This window comes from Balaenoptera physalus, assembly GCF_965194825.1.
Source record: "Balaenoptera physalus genome assembly, chromosome: X".
Classification (NCBI taxonomy): Eukaryota; Metazoa; Chordata; class Mammalia; order Artiodactyla; family Balaenopteridae; genus Balaenoptera; species Balaenoptera physalus.
The window spans coordinates 72,755,097-72,778,855 of record NC_138903.1 but is presented as its reverse complement, the minus strand read 5'-3'; the positions used below and the strand labels follow the sequence as shown (position 1 = coordinate 72,778,855).

The following is a 23,759-nucleotide window of genomic DNA, read 5'->3' as shown; positions in this document are numbered from 1 at the left end:
AATCACTAAACACCAGTTGTGTTCAAAACATTCTATTCAATTCAGTGGGTTCTAGAGGTGAAATAATCTCTGATCTCAAGAAATTTATAATCTATAGGGAACACAGAAATGTAAGACCAATTAATTGTATAAATCAACATGGATTAAGTACCATAAGAGAGACATAAATAAAGTGCAATGAGATCTCAAAAGTAGTAACAAGTAATTCTGATGGGGGAGAGGTTAAGGATGCTATAGGGAAATGTGAAAAGAGGGAAATCCTTAATAGAAGAAAGCTAAATAGAGGGGGTGACATTTTTGTTGAGCTTGACAGAATTAGTAGATTTTCAGTAGGTGGGGAAGTAGAGTTCAGGCAATTGCAGTAGAACATGGTGCTCCATAAATCAGGAAAACGATGGTGGTACAAGTTTCTGTATAAAGCTACATCCAAGGTTGATTATGTTCTGGGAATGGGTTTATAGCTTTTTCAACACTAGTTTTAATTTTGAGATAATGTTATCCAATCATGGACCATGTGAGTAAATGCTTAATTGCTTTATAGTGTTCAATAATAAAATTCTAAACATATATATTAATTAAAAACTATGCTAAGCTTTGTAAGCCTTAAAAATTATTATTACTACATTCTAATTTCTAATTAGCCTTTCAGACTGAAGGGAAGCTGTATTTAATACTGGATTTTCTCAGGGGAGGAGATGTCTTCACAAGATTATCCAAAGAGGTGAGTATTTGTAAATTTTTGCTATATTTTATTGAAACAAAACTAAGAATAATTGTTTTTGTTCTTTTGCTAATTACTTTTTTTTCTACGGAAATTTTAAATAATTATTCTTTTTTTGTTACATAGTATTTAGTGAATGTGCCAGTTAATGGCATTTTCTGTCTGCCTGTCATTTAGGTCATCTCAATGAGTTACTCATTTTTCTCTTAGGCACAAGATCAGTATAAATAACTGGATGAAGCAGATAGGGGCTACCTAGGACTTTGGCTACTCAAGCTACCAAAATGTCTCTGGGAGTAGTGTTTAATTTATTCATGTTTAAAACAGCTTTATGGAGGTACAGTTGACGTACACTAAACTGCACATATTAAAGTACATGCTTTGATAAATTTTGACATTTGTATAAACTTGTGAAACCATCAGCACAATCAAAATAATTAGTTTATTCATCATCCCCAACAGTTTTCTTATGCCCTTTTTTTTTTAAATGTAGTAGCTTAAGACACAACAATTTATTATTTCTAATGAGTCTACAGGTCAGCTGAGTGGTTTTTTTTTTTTTTTTAGAAAGCTATGGGTGGAATCTGGCAATTTTAATTTATTTTTATTTATTTATTTTTGGCTGTGTTGGGTCTTCGTTTCTGTGCAAGGGCTTTCTCTAGTTGCGGCGAGCGGGGGCCACTCTTCATTGCGGTGCGCGGGCCTCTCACTATCGTGGCCTCTCTTGTTGCAGAGCACAGGCTCCAGACGCGCAGGCTCAGTAGTTTTGGCTCACGGGCCCAGCTGCTCCGCGGCACGTGGGATCCTCCCAGACCAGGGCTCGAACCCGTGTCCCCTGCATTAGCAGGCAGATTCTCAACCACTGCGCCACCAGGGAAGCCTCCTTATGCCCTTTTTTAATGCTTCCCTCCTGCCCGACCCCTACTGAATCTGCTTTCTGTCACTGTTTGGTTTGTATGTTCTAGGACTTTATGTAAATGGAATCATATAGTATGTATTCTTTTTTTGGTCTGGCTTTTAAACTCAGCATAATTATTTTGAGATCCATCCAAGTTGTTGCATGTATCAGTAGTTCATTTTTATTGCTGAGTGGTATTCCACTGTATGGATACACAATGATTTGTCTATTCATTCACTTGTTGATGGATATGTGTGTTTTTTGTAATTTTTGGATATTACTAATAAAGTTGCTACAAACATTCATGTACAAGTGATTGTATGGACATGTGTTTGTTCTTCATGGTTAAATACTTAAGAATATAATGACTGGGTTATATAGTCTGTCTATATTTTAACATTTTAAAGACACTGTCAAACTGTTTTCCAAAGAAAACTGTTATATAATTTGTTATATAATTTTTTACATTCCCACCAGCAGTATATGAGAGTTTCAGTTGCTCCATATCCTTACCAACATTTGGTGTGGTCAGTCTTGTTTTAATTTTGAACATCTGGTAAGTGTGTAGTGATACCATATTGTGGTTTTGAATTGCATTACCCTAATGACTAATGATGTTAAGCATCTCTTCATGTGCTTATTTGACATATATCTATCTTTTTTGATAAAATGTCTGTTTAAATCTTTGGCCCATTTTTTATTGGGTAATTTTCTTACTGAATTTTGAGTCTTTATATATTTTGGATGGTAAGTCCTTTATCATGTATGTTTGAAAGTATTTTCTTCTGGTCTATGACTTGTCTTTTCATACTCTTTACAGTGTCTTTCAAAAAGCAGAAGTTCTTAATCTTGATGAAGTCTGATTTATAATTTTTTTTCCTTTTATGAATTGTGTTTTTTGGTGTCCTGTTTAAGGAATATTTGCCTAATCCTAGGTCACAAAGATTTTCTCTTATGTTTTCTAGAAGTTTTGTAGTTCTTGGTTTTACATTTATGTTTATAATCAATTTTGAGTTCATTTTCATATATGGTGATAAATATGTGTTGAAGTCCTTTTTTTCGTATATAGATATCTCATTGTTTTAGCATCATCATTGGAGAAGACTGTGCTTTCTCCACTCAATTACCTTGCTTTTTTTTTTTTACCTTGCATTTTTTGTTGAAAATCGATTGACCGTATATGTGAAGATCTATTTGTAGACACTGTTCTGTTCCGTTGATCTGTTTGTCTGTCTTTATGCCAATACAACACTTTCTTGATTACTGTACTTTTATAATATGTCTTAAAGTCAGATAGTGCAAATCCTTGAGCTTTGCTCTTCTTTTTCAAAGTTGTTTTGCCTCTTCTAGGTCCTTTGCATTTCCATATCAATTTAAAAATCAGCTTTTCACTTTCTACAGAAAAGCCTGCTGGGATTTTGATTGGGATTGTATTGAATCTGTAGTTCAATTTGCAGACAATTGACATTTTCACAATATTGAGTCTTCCAATCCATGAACATAGTATCTCTCTCCATTTATTTAAGTCTTCTGTAATTTCTCTCTGCAAGGTCTTGTCATTTTCAGTGTACAGGTCTTGCATGTCTTTTGTCAGATTTATCTCTAAGTATTTTCTTTTTAAAAAAATGCCATTGTAACTGGAATTACTTTCTTAATTTTATTTTCAAATTGGATGGAAATATGATTACTATTTTTGTATATTGGACTTTGTATCCCACAGTATAACTAAACTTACTGATTTTATCTAGCAGCTTTTTGGTAGACTACAAATAGAACTTTCTATTGGTAATCTGCACATAAGGAATTTTACTTCTTCTTTTCCATTATGGACATCATTTATCTGTCTTTGTTACACTGGCTTGATCCTCCAGATCAGTGTTGAAAAGTATTGGTAAGAGCAGACATTCTTGCCTTATTTCTGATTTTAGGGGGGAAAGCATATTTTCACCATAAATTACAAAGTTAAGTATAGGTCTTTTTTGCATGTTCTTTATCAGGTTGAGAAAGTTCCCTTCTATTACTAGTTTGTTGAGTTTTTATCAGGAATGTATGTTAGATTTTGTCAAACTTTTTTTTTTGCAGTTATTGAGATGATGATCATGTTTTTTTCTTCTTTAATCTTTTAATATGGTGAATTACATTGATTGATTGTCAAATGTTGAAGCAGCCTTGCATCTGTGGATGAACCCCATGTAGTCATGATGTATTATCCTTTTTGCATATTATTGGACGTTATTTACTAAAAGTTTGTTAAGAATTTTTGCATCTATTTTCATGAGAGATATTTGACTGTAGTTTTCTTTATTGTTTATATCTAATTTTGGTGTCTGAGCAATTCTGGTTTCATAGAATGAGTTGGGTAGAATTTTCTCCTCTTCAATTTTCTGGAAAAGTTCAATGTTAAATTGTCATTAAATGTTTGGTAGTATTCACTAGTGAAGCCATATGGGCCTGAAGTGTTTTTTTAATGGTACGGTGTTTAACTATAAATTCAATTTATTTAATATACTTGGGACTATTCAGTTCATCTTTCTTTTTGAATGAGCTTTAGTATCTTGTGTCTTTTAAGGAATTTGTCCATTTCATCAAAGTTATCAAATTCATTGGCATAAAGTTTTCATAATATCCCCTTGTTACGACTTTTATAGGTGTAGAATCGTTAATGATGTTGATATCATCATTCCTGATGTTGGTATTTTGTGTCTTCTTTTTTCATCTCACTTAGCCTTGCTAGAGGTTTATCAATTTTATTCTTCTTAGAGAACCAACCAGCTTTTGGTTTCACTGATTTTCTCTATTGTATTTCTGTTTTCTGTTTCATTGTTTTCCACTTTAATCTTTATGACTTCATTTTTCTCTGCTTAATTATGTGTTTCACTGTCTTTTCTGGTTTTTAAGATGGAAGCAGAAGTTATTGATTTGATACCTTTTCTTCTTTTCTAATATAAGCATATAGTGTTACAAGTTTCCCTCTAAATACTGCTTTAGCATCATCTCACAAATTTTGATATGTGATGTTTTTATTTTCTTTTAGTTCACCATGTTTTCTAATTTCCTTTTATTTCTTCTTTGTCTCATGGGTTATTTAGAAGTATGCTAATTAATTTTAAAATATTTAGGCAGTTTCCAGATAAATTTCTATTATTGATTTCTAATTTAATTTTATTGTAGTCATAAAGCACACTTTGTATGACTTGAATTCTCTTAAATTCACTTAAATTATTTTATGCTTCAGAATATGGTATATCTTGGTAAATGTTCCATGTGTACTTGAGAAGAATGTGTATTCTGCTTTTGGGTAGTAGAAGGTTCCGTAAATGTCGATTAGATTAAGTTGGTTGATAGTGGTATTAAGTCTACTATATTCTTCCTAATTTTTTCTCTACATATTCTAACATTTTTTGAGAGACAGGGATTGAAACCTTTTACTATAATTATGGATTTATCTATTTCTTCTTGAATTTCTGTCAGATTTTGCTTCATGTATTTCAAAGTTCTGTTATTAAGTGCATAAACCTTTAGGGTTATCATTCCCTCTTGGTGAATTGACTCTTTATCATTATGAGATGACTTATTTTATCCCTGCTAATGGTCTTTGTTTTGAAATCTATGTTGATATTAATACAGTCACTCCAGGTTTTTACAAAATTAGTGTTAGTTTAGTATATTGTTTTCCATATTTTTATTTAATCTATTTGTCTTTATATTTAATGTGCAGTACTTAAGGCAGCATATAATTGTCCCTGTTTTTTTTTTAATTTATTTATTATTTATTTTTTATATTTATTTTTGGCTGTGTTAGGTCTTCGTTTCTGTGCGAGGGCTTTCTCTAGTTGCGGCAAGTGGGGGCCACTCTTCATCGCGGTGCGCAGGCCTCTCACTATCGTGGCCTCTCTTGTTGCAGAGTGCAGGCTCCAGACGCGCAGGTTCAGTTGCTCCGCGGCATGTGGGATCTTCCCAGACCAGGGCTCGAACCCGTGTCCCCTGCATTAGCAGGCAGATTCTCAACCACTGTGCCACCAGGGAAGCCCCTTGTCCTTGTTGTTTATACAGTCTGAAAATCTATGCTTTTTAATGGGTGTGTCAGACTTGTTACATTTAATCTGACTATTGATATGGTTGGGTTTGAATCTCCATCTTTCTATTCGTGGGGTTTTTTTTGTCCCTTCTGTTCTTTGTTCTTTTATTCCTCTTTTGCTGCCTTATTTTTAATTAATTATTTTTCATCATTTTATATTTATACCTTTGGTTGGCTTTTTATCAAAATAACATTTTGTCGTTGTGTTATTTTAGTAGTTGCTTTAGGGTTTGTAGTATAAATTTTTAATTCAGGAGTCAGGAATCTATAGTCTCAGGCCAAATATGGCCTGTTGATTTTTTTTTGTAAATAAAGTTTTATTGGAACACAACCACACCCATTTGTTTAAGTATTGTCTGTGGTTGCTTTTGTGCTTCAGTGGCAGCATAATTGTATGGCCATTTTTTATTGGATGGCAGGTGTTATGAATTTAATTTTCTTGTACTCTAGATACTTGTGTTTTCTTATAAGTAGTATTTAGCTTTGTTCTGGGATGCAGTTAACCTGTTGAGTCTTGCTTTTAACCTTTGTTATGTGGTACCAAAGCAGAATTTAGGATTAATTTTTCCCAATACTGAAACATGACCCTTCTTAGTACTCTAACCAGCCTATCAATTACGAGATTTTTCACTCTCACTGTTTGGTGCAGGACTTATCCTGGTCCTTTGTGAGCTCTGTGAATTCTTTTTTAAAATCTTTTAAGGTTGTTCTTTTCCTGGGTTCAAGTAGTTTCCTTAGATCCATGATTGGGAATTCTTCATTGGATGGCAGACATCCTGAAATTCACATTGTTAGGTGATGGATATTTTTGTATTCCTATAAATATTATTGAACTTTGTTCTGGAATTTGTGTGGAACTAGTTTATTTCAGTTTGTTAAACTGGACCAAAGCAGTGTCTAATCAGGATGATTTTACACCACTGTGAAGCATCTATTACTCTGTCCAATGCCCTGTGAATTATGAGGTTTTCTGCTCTGTGTGGAGGTAACAGGAACTATTCCTGTCCCTGTGTGAGTTCCATGGATTAGTCCCTCTAATACTTCCATTGGTTATTTTTCTGGCTCAGGTTTCCTCACTCACATGTGCTGAGCATTTCTCTGCTGAATACTTGAGAGAGACCATCTACATAACTCTACAGTTTTCTCTCTGTAATTCTCCCTTCTGTAATCTATCTTGTGAATTCTGTCCTTCTTGTCTCCCCACTCTCTCAGCTCCATCTCATCAACTCAGGAGCCTTCCAGGCTCTGGCCTGACTTTGCCCTCCCTGCATTGCTGCTTAAGAACTCTTTCCAGGTAGTGAGCTAGGACAGTTGTAGGGTTGTTTCCATCTCTCAATATTCACTGTCCTTTGTTGCATGATGTCCACTGTCTTGAATAGTGTCATTTCATATATTTTGTCCTGTGTTTTAGTTGTTTCAGATGGGAGATTAAATCCTGTCTTTGTCTACCTCATTTTGTCTTGAAGTGGTAGTCTGGGAGTAGAATTTTAATTGGGTGATAGTGGTTCAACATCTCACTTCCAGAATTAAAATATGGGAAAGCTACTCTTGATTCTCAGAGCTCTAGAACTTGCTGTGAGAAAGGAACAGTGTGATTCTGGGATGCTAGCTAGTGCTTAAGTGGCTAAGACCTCTGGTTTATATCTGTCTACTTCCAGTATAGAACATTCCATGCATGAACATAGACTGTGACCTTGGTATATTGTTTACTCTAGAACAGAGTTCAGTATGTGATAGGGTCTGTCTAGGACCCCCTTCCCAGAGGGTCTTTAAAGGACCCTATTAAAAGCTGGTTCCAAGACACAGAGGGACAATAGTATAACAAGTATTCATGATTTCTTGTGTTAGATTGTAGAAGTGTGAAGAATATGTTTGAGAAATTCTTACTTGTAGTCATTTCTAATTTTCTTTTAAACTCTTCAGACCTCCATTCTTGATGTGGGACTATCTAAACCCATACTAGCACAGAGATGCAGTCAGTAAGTTTTGATTCCTAAGTCTGGAATATTAGGTAAGAACAAGCATTTTAAACGCATTTCCCAAGAGACAATAAATTAGTATATTCATTGAATAGGCTGCTAAGAAATGATTTAATAGTTACTTCTATAGACAGCTTATTAATAAGTTTTTATTGGTTATACTTCATATGTATGTACAAAAAACTGCTATATCATCAAAAATGAGAACTTACTCTTTATGTCTTAGAAAAAGACTTTTAAAAATACATTTTTGTATTTGTTAAAGAAATTTATAATGTATGTCATATATATTTTAAAGGGAACGGCACCTCCCCATATTTCTCTCCTCACAAACACACACACACACACACACACACACACACACACACACACACACACACACCTCTTAGATCATACCATATTTTGCTAATGTCAAGAAAATACAATGAGATGAATGGCTGAGAATTATAAAGCTGCCAGTTCTTCCAGAATTAATTTGTAGACTTAACAAAATTTCAAACAAAATCCCAATAGGAATTCTTGTTTGAAATTGACAGATGATTTTATCAGCGTGCTTGGAAAAGTAAACAAATGAAAAGAACTAAGACATTTTGAAAATAAAGAACACCATTTCCTTGTCCTACCTCTTGTTTAAAACTTTATAAAGCTACTGCTATAAGCAAATCATCACAGTATCAACACAAGATTAGAAACATACTGTATAGTCCAGGAATATTCTGGTATATATGACTTACCATATATTATTATAATAGAGGAAGAATCACAAGTTAATGGCAAAGAGATTGATTGTTCAGTAAACCATATATGAGAAATTGGTTAGAAATTTCAGAAAGAAAAAAGCATTTTAAATTGTTATCACTACCACATACAAAGATAAATCTTACTTACATTAAAGAGCTAAATCTGGAAAACTTCTCATCCTAAAAGAAAATGCAACTGAATGTGTAGTTGACTATTGAATGGAGGTCTCCTAAATCATTAAAGTAATGAAGTAAAATCATATAGAAATTATTTATAAATTTGACTACATAAAATTAAGAATTACTGAACATCAAAAACCAGCATAAAGTGGGGAAAATATTTACAAATAACATGATGGAGGACTGACATTTTTAATATTTAAAGGGCTTGTACCAATTGAAAAAACAGTAAGTAAATAATGGAAGATAGGCAAAAACATTGCTGATAATTCACTAAAAAAATAGAAAGGCCACTAGACATGGAAAATTATATAGCCTAAGAATCAGAACAATTGATTCCATTTTTGTATATCAAATTAGAAAAGATATTTTAAAAGGGTATATTCAATGCTATCATGGATGTGGTAAGACAAATGCTTTCATAAGCTGCTGATGGGAGTGTAAGTTATTGTAACCCTTTGACAAATAATTTTGTTGTGTATGTCGAGAGTCTTGGACTATTTATTCTCCTTGACTGCCTAGTATTTGCTTTTTTATTTCTCAGAAATCCATTTTGGGGAAATAACCATAAATATCAAAAATATATATGCATATTACAGAGTTATTTATAATAGTGAAAAACTGGAAATAACCTAAATGAACATTAGGTAAATTATAGTAAATTAGTATGTTGAGATTGTACAGCTATTGAAAACTCTTTATTAATAAGTTAAAGATATAGAAGAATGCCTATAATATAATATTAAGTGGGGAAAAAGGAGGCCACTAAATAGTTTATGTAGCGTGATCTCAAATATGTTGAAACACACACCCTCATACATACGTACGTGAACGACTTGAAGAGCAGACAGAAAGACTAGCAGTCCTTACCTCAGGGTGCTGGGGTTTTAGATGAGTTTTATTTAGGGGGAGACTCAGGATAATTAGTGAATAGAAAAGCATTATTGGTAGTGAACCTGAAACTTAAAAAGTTGTAACATAACATATGGCAGAAGTGGCTTCTGGGGAAGAGGTAGTTCTTAGGGACAATTATTTCTGAGTTCAAATCCTGCCTTCTTCTTACTGTGTTTTTCTAGGCAAGTTACTTTATCACTCTGAGTCTCCATGTAAGGTGGTGATAATACCTACCTCATAGGGTTGTTTAGAAGATTGTAATAACATCATGAAAAGTGGCTGGCATGTGATAGTTACTTAATAAGTTTCTTATTTGTGTCCATCATGAAGCTTTCCTCAGAGACAATTTCATGACAAGATAATATGCTTGTCATAAACTGTAAACTAGGCAGTTTTCTTCTTTTAGCGTTTGAAAGATTTTTGTTTAGGGTTTTCTTATGTGTTAAATTTCCATGAACGTTTTGATTAGCCTTCCTCAGAAGTGAAATAGGTAACATCTGTTTTTCTTCTTAATAAAATACCAAGTGAAAATGACGTTCTTATACTTTTACCATTATAGTATTCAAATGAATTCTCCTGAAACTTAGATAATGAACAATCGTTGTTTTTCTATAGATCATTTTAAAAAGTGGGTGGAATATCAAAATTTATCTTTCATTGCTCATTCTCAGAAATTTTACTAGTACCTGAGTCTGCATAATGTAATTCAGTGGCCATAATTCTAAGTGGGCAAGCCCGTTATAAGATTTTATGATATTTCATTAAATTTTGAGTTTTCCTAATAATCTAGGTATTTCTTTAATGAAAATAACCAATTTCTAGACAAGTTATTTGTTTTGCCAATTGGAAGCCCTTGATAAATCTTAACAATTACATCTAATGGTTGAGTTATGCCCAATTTTGTGCGTAAATTAACACTCACTTTTGAATGAATATAGACAGAAACCTATAACAATAATACCTCATGGTTACACACATAGGATTTTACAATTTACAAAGATTTTTTTTTCCCACATAAACTAAGCTGACTCTTAAAACAACCTTGTTAAGTAGATGTAGCAGATACTATTATCCTTATTTTACAGATTTGGAAACTGAAGCCCCGAGGGCTAAGTGAAATGTCAAACATTACACTGCTAATTCTAATTCCAAGTCCAGTGCACTTTTCACTTCATCATAGCAGCTCTGTTCCTAGGCAGAAAAAGATTGAGGAATTCAGTGCCTTTAAGCTCATGTATTCTACTAGCAGAAGAGTCCTGGAGCTACCCCTTAGGTCAGAGATTGGGTTTAGAACTGTGTTTAACATGAGTTACTAATTCGACAACTTATGTTGGTATAATTGAAGCTTTAGGTTAGTAGAGCTGCTAAAAGCAAAATTCCTGAGAAGTGATGGTAGACAGTGAAAGAGAAAATAGTGGAAATAGTGGAATTACCAATGCTAAAACAAAATATCTAATATACTGCAAAGATCCTGAGAGCATCCCTATATAGTAGTGTACTAAATATAATAACCGAATTATGACACTAAGTCATTTTTAAAAAGGTAAATCCTGTGCAGTACATTCAGGGTAAAAAGATATGCAAGCTACATAATATGTTTTAGGAAGATCTACATTAAAATGGTTAATGTTGAAGAGAAGGATTTTTAAAAAAAATTTTCAGTATATTTTATTTATTTATTTATTTATTTATTTATTTTAATTTATTTATTTACTTTTATTTTTGGCTGTGTTGGGTATTCGTTGCTGCATGCGGGCTTTCTCTAGTTGCAGCGAGCGAGGGCTACTCTTCATTGCGGTGCGCAGGCTTCTCATTACGGTGGCTTCTCTTGTTGCAGAGCATGGGCTCTAGGCAGGTGGGCTTCAGTAGCTGCAGCACATGGGCTCAGTAGTTGTGGCTTGCGGGCTCTAGAGCTCAGGCTCAGTAGTTGTGGCTCACGGGCTTAGTTTCCCCGCGGCATGTGGAATCTTCCCGGACCAGGACTCCAACCTGTTTCCCCTGCATTGGCAGGCGGGTTCTTAACCACTGCGCCACCAGGGAAGTCTGAGAAGGATTCTTAAATAGTTTAGTTCCATCTATATACTTCTTTTATTTTCTTGTTTGCCTAGATTTGTCTGTTTACTGGCTTTTATATAAGAAAATTTAAATAAATTCAACATTGAAAAAAAAAGATCAAATGGTAAATTATTATTTTATTCTAGGTTCTGTTTACAGAGGAAGATGTGAAATTCTACCTCGCAGAACTGGCCCTTGCTTTGGATCATCTGCACCGATTAGGAATTGTATATAGAGACCTGAAGCCAGAAAAGTAAAGCTATATTCTCTTTATGTATCCCTGTTACCAGTATTTCTATAACTACTTTTTTCTCCATTAAGTCTTTTAAAGATTATATGAAAATATGCGTGAATTATACAGTTATATGAAACTTACTTTAAAAAGTAATCTTCATAAGATACCGATTGATTTTAAATTAGTCATTTCAAAGTTTTCCAGTATATCAAATAGATATTGACCTCTTTTATGATGATTTTTATGTAAATGTTTTATGTAAAAATATTTTATCCCACGTTGTTGAATGTGAATTTTGATTTACAGCATTTTGCTTGATGAAATAGGACATATCAAGTTAACAGGTATGCAAATTTTCTCATTCTACCCTAAGCCTGTTTTATATTTTTTGTTATTTTAATATATATATTTGTCTAAGCCTGTTTTTTTCTTCTTTCTTGTTTTAATTTGCATTTTGTTTATTTCTTTGGTGAACTAAAATTCATTTAAAGGGTGAATAAGATAACTCTCAATATGCTCTAATTGTAATACCAAAAAATTATACGGTAGAGTCACTGTCCTCATTAAGAAATGACATTTGGTTTTCTAGGTAAAATCACATCATTTTTGTTTCAGTCTAGGCTGAAAGATTTATCATAAGTAGTTATCACATTTGAAATATAGTGAATTATAAACTTCTGAACCAAGTGTTTCATAAGAGGTTCATTTTATTCTTTCTTTTGTAAAAACACATTTTATTTTACTTTATTTTGAATGTTGAGTGTTTACTGTATGTGAAACACTGGTAATTTTCACAGGACTCTTAGGCATAAAGTATCCTTATTATACCATTAAAAAAAGCCCTTTAATTTTCAAATAATTATAGACTCACAATAAGTTGCAAAAATAGTACCAAGAGGTCCTGTGTATCGTCACCCAGCTTCCCCCAATGGTGACATTTTACAAAATTACAGTGCATTATCAAACCCAGGAAATTGATAGGTACAGTTACAACTAACTTGACTATATACTTTACTTGGATTTCACCAGTTTTTGCACGTATTCATTTTTTTGTTTGTCTTTGTGTATATTTCCATGACATTTTATTCACACATGTAGAGTCAAATACCATCACCACAATCAATAAGCCAAACTGATCTGCAACCACAAAAGAACTCTCCTGTGCTGCCCATTTATAGTCATACCCTTCCCACCTTCCCTAAATCCTGGAAACCACTTATCTGTTCTATATCTCTAAGTTTGTTATTTTAAGTTTGTTATTTTGTTTCTATTTTAAATAGAACTGTACAGTAGTCACACACCTGGACAGTTATCCTAGAGAAATAAATACTTACATGCACACAAAAAACCTAAACATGAATTTTCATAGCAGCTCTGTTTGTAATAGCCCAAGGCTGGAAATGTCCCAAATGTCCTTCAGAGAGTGAATGGATAAACAAACTGTGATACATCTATGCAATGGAATACTACCCAGCAATAAAAAGGAAATAACTCTTGATATATGCAGCAACTTGGATGGACTCAAGGGCATTGTGCTGAGTGAGCCAATCTCAAAAGGTTACTTATGTTTTAAATAGATAGTAAATTCTGTATTTAATTATCAGAATGTTAAAACAGAGATAAAATGAAGATGTGGTCTTTACAGAGAATTTTGGACCAGTACACTTTAAAGGTAAGTTGCTTTAAATTCCTAAGTATACTACTTCAATGTAAAAATAAAGTATGAAGTTGTTAACTTGAAAGCTCAAGTAAATGTGACAAAGTTCAAGTAAAGCTTAGTAAATCTTTTTTTGATTCATAGCCTGATTCTCTTTCTAATATATGAAAGAAGCAAAGCAGATTTAAAGAGATTCAAAGAGGACAAGGAAGAGAAATATGAAGAGAGAACAGTAGAGTTTTGAAATTTTATATAATACATAATTTTTATTTTACAACAATCAATCTTTAGTTGCAAAGCTAATTAGAATTTAATTCTTTTCATTTTTCTTAATAAGTTATGCCTGTTTTGTCATGGGTGAAGAAGAAAGGTGGGGAAAGAGTAAAATAAATTCTACCTATATCTCTCTTCTACATTAAGGTTAATTGAGTGAATAATGATGCCAATTTGTTTTATATTTAGTCTTATAATATGAATTCTGCTTTTACACCTTTTGGACTTAAACTGGCCAAGGAGTAAAGAGTAGTTAGAATCAATGTTAATTTATAAGCAAGGGACACAAGGCATGTGACAGGAAGAAACTGTGATTTATAAATATTTTTAAACAATTTAATCTATTTTCCTTTAAAGTGACACCAATATTTCTTTAAAGAAAGTACATAATGATAAATATTAGATAATTTACAGTTTCATGACTATAACAGAATTCAAAGTCTTGTAATGAATAATAAATTTATGGATTTAACCTCACAACATTCCAGTAAGGTTGGTTAAAGTGTGACCATTCATAGCAAGTGTTTTAAGACATTTCATTTTTTTTCATTCTTTCCTTTAATTTCTTTTTCTTTTTATTCTTCCTTTCTTTTTCTTTCTTTTCTTTTTCTTCCTTTCTTGCTTTCTTACCTGCTGTGCCTTTTTCCTCCTTCCTTCCCTTCCTTTTTTCCCTCCTTCTCTTCCTATCTCCTTCCTTCCATTTTGAATACTATCATCGAGTACTATTTGCTCGATGAACTATGGTTATTCATTTGGTTTATTTGGTGAACTATGTTATTCATTTCTATCACAGCCTGTGGAATTTGTAGAGGAAGCACAGGTCACGTTGGCATCTTCTTAGAAGCAGACAGAAAGGTTCCACAGCTGTCTCTTCCTGAGTTCAGTTTTCCTTGTTCAGGTTTGCATGCTTTGGCCAGTCTGGTAAATGTGCTGAGTCACGTGTAGTACTTTCAGTGAGCCCTTCGCGTTCTCATTTTAGGCAAAGGATCTAATTTCTCTGAGACATCAACTCGATTAACAACACAGTCCTGTAAATGAAAAGGCAGGAGGGGCCAGAACTGGGAATCTAGTGTGAGGAGAGGGTGCTATGGATGTGGAGGGTCAGGGCATGTGGACAGGGATGGGTGTAAGAGTATCACAAACCTGGGTGGGAAAGGGAATCTGGAGTCGCCAGAATCACTTCTGAGGGACATAATTCAGAAGTAGTTTTTATAAAGAGAGGGAAGATAAAATATACAGTGTCAGAAATTAAATCACACAGTACTTGAGCTGAATATTTAACAAAAAATATATACATAAGAAAATAGTTTTAAGTAATTTTTATGGCTATCTGAAAATTAGTCACTGAAATTACTTTTACATATAGTAGGTACTCATAAAAGTGTTGTGTTTTGGACATGCTTTTAAAATTTAAAGTCTTTAAAAGAGTCATTTAAGGAAACAAAGGTATATCTCACCCCCCCTCCTCCACCAAAAACCCTTTATATAGCTGATTTCTACATTTTCTTTTCAAATTAGTGGTTTGGAAAAGCCACTGATTAACATATGTCTTATTTAATCTTGTAGCTAACTCTTATTATTGTAAAAATTTTTGTCAGTTGATTGCTGAGCAAATTCTAGTGTTAAATGTCAGTTCTGTCAGAAATAGTACAGCAAAGGACCTTTATGGAGTGGTGTAAATCTCTGAAAGGTAACAGAGGATAAGAAAATTATCTTCCCTTCTTCCTTCTCTGTGGAATGGCCAAAGAAGCCAGTGTTCTTCTCTACAAGGTATGTTGTTATATTCAGCTGAACTGACCTCAGAGACTAGGTTTCATTAAATTTAATTTTGAAATGGAATTGCAGAGTTTAAAAGCCTTAAAATGTGGAGAAAGAGCATAGTACATTGAAAAGATTTTTTTTAATTATGCTGAAAATCATAATGCATTCAGTTATTATACAAGAATAAGTAATTTTTAAATGAAAATACGGAGTGTGGTTAGAAAATCAGTTTCAAGGGGCCCTAAAATTAAGTATTAATATTGTATTTTATTTTAAAAGAGAAATATAGGGCTTATAAATTTTTCATTTATAGAATTAAGGTATAATTTACATAGAGTAAAACTCATTGTTCAGATTCTCGTGATAATGGAACTAATTTGTATCTTGACTGCATCATTGCCATTATTGTGGTTGTGATGTTGTAATATAGCTTTGTAAGATATTACCATGGGGGAGACCGGCTAAAGGGTAAACGGGATCTCTGTAGTATTTCACATAATTGCGTGTGAGTCTACAGTTGCCTCAAAATACAAAAGTTTATTTTTTTAAGTTACTTTTTTGTGTATAGTTCTGCGAACTTTGACAAATGCATACAGTCAGCATCAAGATATAAAACAGTTCCCTCACCCCCCAGAATTTCCCCATTATAAGTCAGTTCTCCCTTTACCCCTTGACAACCACCAATCTGCTTTCTGGCCCTATGGTTTTGCCTTTTCCACAAAATAATATAAATAGAAGACAGTATATAGTGTTTTGAATCTGGCTTTATTTATTTAGTATAGTGCATTTGAGATTCATCTATATTGTTGTGTGTATCAGTAATTTCTTTTTTTTATTGCTGAGTAGTATTCCATTTTATGATGGTACCATGGTTTGTTTATCCAGTCCCCAATTAAGGGGCATTTGGGTTGTTTCCTGTTTTTGACAGTGACAAATAAAGCCACTAGAAATATTTTTGTACAGGTTTTATGTGAACATAAATTTTTATTTCACATCAGTAAATACCAAAGTGGTGGGATTGTTTGATCATATGGGAAGTGTGTGTTTAACTTACTGAGAAACCTCCAAACTGTTTTCCAAAGTGCTTGTACCATTTTGCATACCCATCAGCGATGTATGAGAGTTCCAGTTGCTCTGCATCCGTGCCATTACTTGGTATTGTTAGTATTTTTTATTTTAGCTCTAGTAAAAGGCATAGAGTAGTATCTCATTGTGATTTTATTTTGCATTTCCCTAACAAATTATGACATTGAGCATCTTTTCATGTATTTCTTTGGAGAAGTGTCTGTTCAGGTTTTTTGTCCATTAAAAAAATTGGATTGTTTGTTTTCTTATTACTGAATTTGAGTTTTAAAAAATATACTCTGAATACAAGTCCTTTATCTGATATGTGATTTTCAAACATTTTCTCCCAGTCTGTAGCTTCTTTTTAACTTTCTGAACAGTATATTTTGAATAGCACTTTTTGACTTTGATAAATTCCAGTTATCAACTTTTTTCTTTTTCTTTTTTTAAATGAGTTGGGAAGTGCTCCCTCCTCCTCTGTTTTTTTTTTTTTAATATTTATTTATTTATTTATTTATTTATGGCTGTGTTGGGTCTTCGTTTCTGTGCGAGGGCTTTCTCTAGTTGTGGCAAGTGGGGGCCACTCTTCATTGCGGTGCGCGGACCTCTCACTATCGCGGCCTCTCTTGTTGTGAAGTGCAAGCTCCAGACGCGCAGGCTCAGTAATTGTGGCTCACGGGCCTAGTTGCTCCACGGCATGTGGGATCTTCCAAGACCAGGGCTCAAACCCGTGTCCCCTGCATTGGCAGGCAGATTCTCAACCACTGTACCAGCAGGGAAGCCCCAACTTTTTTCTTTTATGGATTATACTTTTTTAAAAAAATATATTTATTTTATTTATTTATTTTTGGCTGCATTGGGTCTTTGTTGCTGCACGTGGGCTTTCTCTAGTTGTGGCAAGCGGGGGCTACTCTTCGTTGCGGTGCGTGGGCTTCCATTGCAATGGCTTCTCTTGTTGCAGAGCACGGGCTCTAGGTGCACGGGCTTCAGTAGTTGTAGCATGCAGGCTTCAGTAGTTGTGGCTCACGGGCTCTAGAGCACAGGCTCGGTAGTTGTGGCACACAGGCCCAGTTGCTCCGCGGCATGTGGGATCTTCCCAGACCAGGGCTCGAACCCATGTCCCCTGCATTGGCAGGCGGATTCTTAACCACTGCACCACCAGGGAAGCCCTGGATTATACTTTTGATGTTGTATCTAAGAAATTTTGAATTAATGTTTGTTTATGAGGTATGGTATGAGGACAGATTTTTGTATATCAATATTCTATTATTCTGGCACCATTTGTTGGAAAGACTGACCTTTTCTCCATGGAATTGCTTTTACATCTTTGTCAGAAATCAGTTGGCTATATATAGCCAGTTCTGTTATAATGCAACACATATGATCTTAAAAATCACTGTACTATGCATAATTGCATAGTAAAAAATATGACTTATGGAGAAAATGGAGTTAGGGGTTTAACACTAAAATATATAACCAGTGACACATTAAAGAAAGATAGGAAGCTGTTAAAAATGATGGCATTGTTTTATATGTTCTAACTGATTAAGAATAGATAAATACTACAATAAATATGATACCTTACCTTGAAAAAATCCTGAAATTTGCTTGTATAATCGGCATCAGAAAGTTTGCAGTTTGTAAGTTATTGTGAAGTAGTGGGAGGTAAATTATCTGGAATTGGGAGTTCTAATACTACAGGTGAACAGAAGTGGCTTATAACACACATGATGTGCTGAAATAGCTGGTAGATATTTGAGGTGTGTGCATGTATGTATTTCTGCTTGGCTCAGTTCAACTAGGTGCAGTTTTCTAGTGTTTCACCTATTATTTCTTGCGGGCAAAATTGCACATAAACCAAGCTGAAATTTGAAATTCATGTTATATTCGCCAAGCAAACTCTAGTGTTAAATGTCAGTTTTGTCAGAAATAGTACAGCAAAGGACGTTTGTGAAGTGGTATAAATCTCTGAAAGGTAACAGTAAGGTATCAATCGCATTGGAACAAATTTGCAGTTTTAAAACAAGCATAGCAGAGCCGACTGTATATGTCAGTCTATTCTTGGACGCTGTTTTGTTGCATTCATATATGTATGTGTGTGTGTAGGCTTTCTCCAGTACAACACTGTCTTGATTACTATAGCTTTATAGTAAGTATTGAAGTCAGGTAGTGTGAGTCCTTGAATTTTCCTTTTTTATTCAAAATTGTTTTGGCTATTCTATTTCCTTTGTCTTTTTATATAAATTTTAAATTCAGCTTGTTGATTTTTACAGTAGAAATCTTGCTGGGATTTTTATTAATGTTTCATTGACTCTGTAGATCAGTTTTGGGAGAATTGACCTCTTTAACAACATTGAATCTTCCAAATCATGACCAGTATCTCTCTCCATTTACTTAGATCTACTCTGATTCCTTTCATTGATGTTTATAGTTTTCAGCATGCAAGTCTTGTATATACATACTTTGTATATTTATACCTGTGGATTTCATGAGGGTTTTTTGGTGGTGTTATAAATAGTACTTTTAAAATTTCACCTTTCAATTTTTTATTGCTAGTATATAGAAATAAGATTGATTTTTATATATCAGTACCTTTAGCTCTTTGAAGACCATAAACGAAATGGAAGTTCACCAAAGCCAAAGCAAAATTTGCCTTTCTAATATTTTAAAAAGTGCAAATTACTATCTTTTTTTGTCTTAGTCTGTTTTAAAAATTAGGTCACTATGACAGTGTTGATTTAATTGTTGTCCTTTCAAAATTGTTGAATCATATTCCTGTATAGACATGAAAACATGTATTTTGAGGATGAGGTTTAACTGAGCAATTTTAAATGCTCCAAAAGAGTATTATAAAATACAGGTTGCTTTCTATTACTGGTCTCTTAATGGTAAGGAGCTTTCTTAATGGTAATCGTAGGCCATCATGAGTAGGTTTAATTCATAGTTTAGTTTCTTTTGGTATTTTCTATTTTCTGAAGATCTTCAGATATGTTTTTGTGTAATATTGTTATTATAGATTTTGGACTCAGCAAGGAATCAGTAGATCAGGAGAAGAAGGCCTACTCATTTTGTGGTACAGTGGAGTATATGGCTCCTGAAGTAGTAAATAGAAGAGGTCATTCCCAGAGTGCTGATTGGTGGTCATATGGTGTACTTATGGTAAGTAGTTTTTTTTAAAATTATGCCAATATACAATTAGTATTGTTTCGAATTTTAATCTGAGTGTTGGAATGTGTTAGGTGAGAATAGGGTTCTCAAGTTCATGACTGTTAAAAAACTTGATTGGCTAGCTGTTATACAATAAAAATTAGGGTTTTTGGTGTTCTGATTTCTTTTAGTTGCTAGATTAAAAGGTAAATGGCAGCATTCTTTTATAAATTATTCAAATTTAAAACTTAGATAAAGGCCTACCAGATTTTAGATTTCAGAATACTGTGTTTAGTAGTTACATGGTATTTTAACTAGGTATCACAGAATTTAGCACCTTATGGTATATTATCTTATTGTCACATTTTTTCAAGCATGTCCCTAGAAAGATTGTAAACCTCTTAAGGAGAGCAATCCTGTCTTCTACTACTTATAATCTCCCACAGTATCTAGCATAATGAGCATATGGACTGACTGATTTGGTATAAGATTAAGCATAGAATTTGTAGTATTAAGTAGGGTGATAAATGAATAGCTATTGAATCAGACACAATTTGCTTTAGAAGCCTGATAATCCATTTTTGCCTATTTATCACTGAATTACCGTATGATGCATCAATATATTAAGTGGCTGTTATGAGCCTGGCATTTGGTAAGGGCAGTGGGGTGGGAACAGACTAGAAGTACAATATTTGGCATTTTCCATGACCTAAGAAAACATGCTATCTGGTTGGGGAAACAAATGGAATAGCTAAATAAACTGCCTGGAAATACCTTAGGAGTTCAGGCAAGAATTCATATAAGTTGATGTAAGAAAAGTGGAGGAGATAGAACTTAAATTAAGCCCTGAAGGATGGATAAAATTCAAGTAGCTGTGTGTCAAGAAGAATAGTATTGTGATAGTATTAGGAAAGACCTGGAGAACCAGTTTGACTAGAGTAGTAGTGGAGAATGAGGGTGAAGGTGGAGGAAATGAGGCTATAAGCCTATAAGGATTTGCACACAATACTCTGGGTGGTAGGAAACTTTTGTAGGTTCTTGAACACGATGGTAATTAGAGAAAAAATGTATTTTAGGAAAATTAGCCTTGGTAGCATTATATAAATGGATTGCAAATGGAGGAAACTAAAAGTAGGGAGACCAAGAAGTTCTCCTTAGAAGACAGTTGTTAAGATTATAGAATGAAAAAAAGGAAATCTTAAAGACATTTCAAGGGAAGAAGTGGACGACCTTAGTAACAGATTAAATGCCACAGATGAAACAGAGGGGAAGGGTCAAAGATAGAGATACCTCTAAAACTTCAGGGGATCAAAAGAAAAGTAGTTCAATAGAAAAGAGATAGCTGGGAAGGACAGCTGATTTTGAAAGTTGGGAAAGAATTTATTTTTAACACATTGCATAGGTTACTGTGGGTTAGTGTTTAACCCCTTGATAGTAATGAATTAGGAGAGGGCAGTGGAGAGAGCGTCAGAATCATCTGAAGACCTTAAAAAACAACAACCACAACAAAAAACTACCCTGCCAGCCAGCATATCGTTTATTTGAGGGGCAGGTGTGATTCCAATGTACTATCCTTCTTTTTTTCTTTTTGTTCTTGCCTTTCCACCTCTTACTCCTCAAATCTCCAGGAGAGAACCATTACTTTAGGTTTGGGGGCAGGGGACTGGAGCTTGAGAGAGATGATCCCCATACACCATACTTCCCTTCGTCTTCATTACCTTTCTGTGACTCCTACCCCTATGTCTTCAGGCTCCAGTTGAGAACCATTACTTTAGATGTGGAAGGGAAAACTGGGGATTGAGAGAGATTGAAACTGGAATCAATTTGAGAGTCATCAGTCATTAGGAGAGAGTTGAATGGATAAGCTAACTAAGGCTGAAAGTTCAAATAAATGAACAGAGGACTGAGGCCAAAGCCATTATTGAATCTAAGCTTAAGATTTAAATATTAGCTTGGGGATTAACCAAGATGGTGGAGTAGAAGGACGTGCTCTCACTCCCTCTTGCGAGAGCACCAGAATCACAGCTGGCTGCTGGACAATCATCGAAAGGAAGACACTGGACTTCACCAAGGAGGATACCCCAAGTCCAAGGACAGAGGAGAAGCCACAGTGAGATGGTAGGAGGGGCGCAATCAGAGTAAAATCAAATCCCATAACTGCTGGGTGGGTGACTCACAGACTGGTGAACACTTATACCACAGAAGTCCACCCACTGGAGTGAAGCTTCTGAGCCCCACGTCAGGCTTCCCAAGCTGGGGGTCCGGCAACGGCAGGAGGAATTCCTAGAGAATCAGACTTTGAAGCCTAGTGGGAATTGATTGCAGGACTTCAACAGGACTGGGGAAAACAGAGACCCCACTCTTGGAGGGCACACACAAAGTAGTGTGTGCATCGGGACCCAGGGGAAGGAGCAGTGACCCTGGGGGAGACTGAACCAGACCTACCTGCTGGTGTTGGGGGGTCTCCTGCAGAGGCAGGGAGTGGCTCTGTTTCACCGTGGGGACAAGGACACTGGCAGCGGAGGTTCTTGGAAGTGCTCCCTGGCGTGAGCCCTCCCAGAGTCTGCCATTAACCCCACCAAAGAGCCCAGGTAGGCTCCAGTGTTGGGTTGCCTCAGGCAAAACAACCAACAGGGAGGGAACCCAGCCCCACCCATCAACAGTCAAGTGGATTAAAGTTTTAGGGAGCTCTGACCGCCACAGCAACAATCAGCTCTACCCACCACCAGAGCCTCCCATCAAGCCTCTTAGATAGCCTCAACCACCAGAGGGCAGACAGCAGAAGCAAGAAAAACTACAATCCTGCAGCCTGTGGACCAAAAACCACAGTTACAAAAAGATAGACAAGATGAAAAGGCAGAGGGCTATATACCAGATGAAGGAACAAGAAAAAGCCCCAGAAAAACAACTAAATGAAGTGGAGATAGGCAACCTTCCAGAAAAAGAATTCAGAATAATGATAGTGAAGATGATCCAGGACCTCGGAATAAGAATGGAGGCAAAGATTGAGAAGATGCAAGAAATGATTAACAAAGACCTAGAAGAATTAAAGAACAAACAAACAGAGATGACCAATACAATAACTGATATGAAAACTACACTAGAAGGAATCAATAGCAGAATTACTGAGGCAGAAGAACGGATAAGTGACCTGGAAGACAAAATGGTGGAATTCACTGCTGCGGAACAGACTAAAGAGAAAAGAATGAAAAGAAATGAAGACAGCTTAAGAGACCTCTGGGACAACATTAAACGCAACAACATTCGCATTATAGGGGTCCCAGAAGGAGAAGAGAGAGAGAAAGGACCAGAGAAAATATTTGAAGAGATTATAGTCGAAAACTTCCCTAACATGGGAAAGGAAATAGCCACCCAAGTCCAGGAAGCACAGAGAGTCCCATACAGGATAAACCCAAGGAGAAACACGCCGAGACACATAGTAATCAAAGTGGCAAAAATTAAAGACAAAGAAAAATTATTGAAAGCAGCAAGGGAAAAACGACAAATAACATACAAGGGAACTCCCATAAGGTTAACAGCTGATTTCTCAGCAGAAACTCTGCAAGCCAGAAGGGAGTGGCATGATATACTTAAAGTGATGAAAGGGAAGAACCTACAACCAAGATTACTCTACCCGGCAAGGATCTCATTTAGATTTGATGGAGAAATCAAAAGCTTTACAGACAAGCAAAAGCTACGAGAATTCAGCACCACCAAACCAGCTCTACAACAAATGCTGAAGGAACTTCTCTAAGTGGGAAACACAAGAGAAGAAAAGGACCTACAAAAACAAACCCAAAACAATTAAGAAAATGGTCATAGGAACATACATATCGATAATTACCTTAAACGTGAATGGATTAAATGCTCTAGCCAAAAGACACAGGCTTGCTGAATGGATACAAAAACAAGACCCATATATATGCTGTCTACAAGAGACCCACTTTAGACCTAGGGACACATACAGACTGAAAGTGAGGGGATGGAAAAAGATAGTCCATGCAAATGGAAATCAAAAGAAAGCTGGAGTAGCTATACTCATATCAGATAAAATAGACTTTAAAATAAAGAATGTT

General features: G+C 34.9%; 1 protein-coding gene across 17 annotated transcripts in view; it reads left to right on the top strand.

The window, feature by feature from the left end:
• Positions 1-23,759, top strand: part of RPS6KA6 (ribosomal protein S6 kinase A6) — a 202,711-nt gene that overhangs the window by 125,074 nt on the left and 53,878 nt on the right. For all 17 annotated transcript variants that reach the window (XR_014258983.1, XM_082447374.1, XM_082447375.1 and 14 more), the window contains 4 exons: positions 642-721; positions 11,692-11,798; positions 12,087-12,124; positions 19,553-19,695. Coding sequence is in view for 16 of the 17 variants with exons in the window: in XM_082447374.1 (XP_082303500.1) it covers positions 642-721; positions 11,692-11,798; positions 12,087-12,124; positions 19,553-19,695 (368 nt within the window). In the remaining variant the exon portion in view is untranslated. The remainder of the gene's footprint in view (positions 1-641; positions 722-11,691; positions 11,799-12,086; positions 12,125-19,552; positions 19,696-23,759) is intronic.